Source organism: Elephantulus edwardii, unplaced genomic scaffold, assembly GCF_000299155.1.
Source record: "Elephantulus edwardii isolate Elephantulus edwardi_28Jun2011 unplaced genomic scaffold, EleEdw1.0 scaffold00026, whole genome shotgun sequence".
In the NCBI taxonomy this organism is placed as follows: Eukaryota; Metazoa; Chordata; class Mammalia; order Macroscelidea; family Macroscelididae; genus Elephantulus; species Elephantulus edwardii.
This window is the reverse complement of record NW_006399776.1, coordinates 23495582-23499463: the sequence shown is the minus strand read 5'-3', so window position 1 is coordinate 23499463 and position 3882 is coordinate 23495582. Positions and strand designations below refer to the sequence as shown.

The following is a 3882-nucleotide window of genomic DNA, read 5'->3' as shown; positions in this document are numbered from 1 at the left end:
CTGGAAGGGATGAATGAAATAGTTTTTATTCTTCTGTAGCAGTGTCTGATGGCTCTATTGGCCCTGACTCCCCCGCACCTGGCAAGGGCTTGGGGGGACCCCTAGCATTTTCTACTGGCCATGGAAACAGTGGAGCCTACCAGGACCATGTTGGCTGCAGAGCTGTGACTGCAGAGCTGTGACTGCAGCAGTGTTCATGGCTCCTCACCGGTCCCTTTGCATACATCCCCCCTCCCTACTCCAGCAGCTCAGTGTCCTCCGACTGTGCCTTGCTTACCAAGAAGTCACATGGAGGCCTACACCTGGATTTGTCCTTCCCCACCATGCCCACCTCACCTTCAAAATGAACCTGCTCTGTGCCCCATCCCCCAGGCCTGCTTTTCCCTTCCAAGCTGAAAGCTAATCAGATGAGTGAATCCGCATGCGCTGAGGAACTGGGCATGGGAAGGAAGGGAGGGCAATTTCAAACCAAACCCCAGAGTAGTTGCCTGGAAATGGAGCTGGTGGAGCCTGCATGCCCATCTATCACTGGGAGTGTGTTCTGTGCTTTTCGGCTGAGCCTCTGCTCCCTTTCCCTTCCTCCTCAATGTCTGTTACTAATGGTCTGGAGGAGAGGAATAGTTCATTCCTGTCTCTTATCCTACCTGTTAAGAACATCAGTCCTACCTGGACCTGGGCAGAGATGGCCTCACAGAACACCAGAGGGCAGGTGGGCTGGACAGCATCGTGCTGGTTAGGGTAGCTAGCAGCTATGTTAGCTGCAGCTCTGAGTGTCTGGCTGGAGTTAGGGCATTCAGCACCAGAGGGGCAGGGTGAAGGGCTCTGGAGTAAGACCCTAGAAAGCTGGTTCTGCTCCTGCCATACAGTAGGGTTCTCCCTCCCCACACAGAGAGAATGTCCTTTCCTCCTTGGGCTCTGAGCTTGCCTTCCCAGGTTCCCTTCCACTCCATTCTCCTCTGCTGAGGTTTTCCTTCTTGAAGCTTGCTGCCCTGTGTGACTGTTTAAGTAAGGCACTTCCCTTCTCCGTAAAATGATGGGGTTGGACAGATCAGTGAAGGCTTTTCTGGCTCAGAGGCTCAGTGACCTCAGCACATTGCCCTGCTGGTCCAGGGAAGTTGGTGTCCAAGCCAGAGTCTGCATATCTAAGCTCCCTGATTGTTGCCCTGGCCTCTTGGCTAGGAAGTCGCCTTCAAACTGCTTTTTAGTCTAGCTCCTCACTCTGAGCCCATACCCCCAACCCTTCTCTCTTGTTGGCAGGCAGCCCCCTCCCATTTCACAGTAGGATACAGGACCCAGATGGGGAGTGATGACCAGGGAGGACACTGTGGAAGTCCTGGGGGGTGTGAGGGGGGAAGAAACCAGCAGCATCAGGGGCTAGGAAACAGCCCTGCTGAAGGACTGAGGTCCAGCCTGCCTGAGTTTCTGGTGGTCCTGGTCCGTTACTCCTACCCCCTACCAGTTGTGGAATGTGAGGTCTGGCCTAGGAGATATTTTTGCTGCACTTTGAGCCACCCCGCCCCCTGGAACTCAGACCCTGCACACTCCATGCCATAACAATGACGACCACTTCCAATTGTTTCCTAGCTGAAGTGGGGGGAGGGCGGAGGGGAGAGCTGTTTGGGAAAGGGGGGGGCAGCCTGGGGGAAATGCTTCTAGTGACAACAACCCTTTCTAAATCTGGCTAGGGCCTGGGTGCAGGTGGGGGTGGGGGCGCCCTGCTGCCCCATATATACAACCCCTGAGACCAGGTCTGACGCTATAGCCTCCTCTTCTGCTCTGTGTCTTTCTCTTCTTGCTGCTCTCAGGTAGGAGCAGGGGGCCAAATGTCTTCTGGGATAAGGAGCCCCAGGTTGTGAAATGAGGGAGAGGGAAGAGGATGTCAGAAAAAAGATCACATAGAAGGTCTAGAACATATACATGCTCTTGTCCAGGCATGTGGAGATGGCTGTGTGTACATCCAGGAGTGGTGAATGTGTGTGTATCTCGTCTTTATACCCATGAGAACATACTGCAGTGCGGGTCTATTTACCCACATCTAAGTGTGCATATCTGTTTTTAAGGCCAATACGACACACTGCTGAGGGCACTCATGTGCTGAATTATCAAGAGTGCGTCTTTGTACGAATGTGAGTGAGCTGTATTATATGTGTCCCTAAGAGGACAAGTGGAGAGCATTTAGCTTTGTGATGGGTGTATCTGTGACAGGATGCCCATGGTATCTCCTCACTGAGAATGTCCACATTGTCTGAGAAAAACGTAGGGATATGATGGAAGAGAGATAGCTTTGGATATATGAGGCTTGTGTTCAAATCTTGGCTCTACCACTTATTGTTATGTACTTATGGGCAGGCAGGTCACTTTAACTTAATTTCCTCATCTGTAAAATGGGGTGATGGTTCAGTAAGAGAATGTGCATTTATTTGTGGACTATAATGCACTGAATAGATGTGGCTCTTAGTTGTTTCTCAGGTGATTCAGACAGTCACTGGACGTATGTAGGCAAGGGTGGGTTATCTTCTAGGAGTAAGGGAATGTAAGGCTCAGAGTTGAGGCGATAATGGGAAACTGCTAGAACTACTAGTACTTGGAGAATAACATTTGAAAAGCAAGAATGTAGATGGCATCAGAGAAGCTGACCCTCAATTCCAGGCCGCTTTCAGGAGTGAGGGGAAAGGATGAGTGCTAGAGGGCAGAGTCAAAGGGAAGCAGGCAGATGATGCTGGCCAGGTTAGGCTATGATGACACTGCCTTCCCTGTGTCCAGGTTCCTTCAGGCCTGTGCCTCTTCCCCATCTGTAGACACATCCAGGAAGCCAAGGTAAGAAGAGTTGAAGATGAGGATGACAGAGTCTGGGGAGGATGGCATGCCTACAGAGCTCTAGTTTTTGCCCTGCCTTGCGGAGGATATCTTGACTACTCTGAGGCTCATACCTTTAACTAGCGAAGGCAGGGTCATCGACAGGTGAGCGTCAAAGAGGAAAGCAGTTAGATTCCTGCCTCCACAAGAAACAAATAGTACTCTTTCTTCTGCAAGGAGATACTCAATAAGGACAGAACTTAGCTATCCTTCTACCCTGTGAGGGCTGGTGAGATCATTCTGCTTAAAGAACAAGCTTGCCATTGACCCCTTTTGACTCTTGAGAATTTTGCTTGCACTGACAGTCCAAGGAGGGGAAGAGGAAATCAGGCTGATGGGAAGAGGTTGAGCTGTTTCTCCTTCACACAGCAGGAGTCGCCATGGCAGATGCGGAGATGGCCGCCTTTGGGGCTGCTGCTCCCTTCCTGCGCAAATCAGAGAAGGAACGGCTTGAGGCCCAGACCAGGCCCTTTGACCTCAAGAAGGATGTCTTTGTGCCTGATGACAAAGAAGAATTTGTCAAGGCCAAGATTGTGTCTCGAGAAGGTGGCAAAGTCACCGCTGAGACGGAGAATGGCAAGGTAGGTAGGTGGCAAGGCTGTTGTGAGAGGACACTTGGATACCTCCATTCTTGGGGTCACACAAGAGAGGAGTCGAGCTAGCATCCACCCCTCACAGACCTGAGGACAGTCAGAATGTCCTTTCCTTTAGGTGTGGGTCCAAACCCTCAAAAGAGCCTTTCTCATTCCCAATATTCAACCTATTTTCTCTGCGATATACTACTGCTCTCTCTTCTCAAGCCCCAATGTCCTGATAACTTTTCTTCCATTATGAGAAAACTCTACAGTGTTCCTTGTGACGGCAGGAGAGAGAGGTTCAGGGTGAACAGTGTGGGGTGACGGGAAGGTCTGTCTATGGGCTGTTGCAGACAGTGACAGTGAAGGAGGACCAGGTGATGCAACAGAACCCGCCCAAGTTTGACAAGATCGAGGACATGGCCATGCTGACCTTCCTGCATGAGCCCGC

The 3882-nt window shown here is 51.2% G+C and overlaps 1 protein-coding gene across 1 annotated transcript in view; it reads left to right on the top strand.

Annotated features, from left to right (window-relative positions):
* The first annotated feature begins 3236 nt into the window (after nt 1-3236).
* MYH7 (myosin, heavy chain 7, cardiac muscle, beta) overlaps nt 3237-3882 on the top strand; it is a 21323-nt gene continuing 20677 nt past the window's right edge. Inside the window, exons 1-2 of the mRNA XM_006883311.1 lie at nt 3237-3437; nt 3785-3880. Of these exons, the coding sequence (XP_006883373.1) occupies nt 3237-3437; nt 3785-3880 (297 nt within the window). The remainder of the gene's footprint in view (nt 3438-3784; nt 3881-3882) is intronic.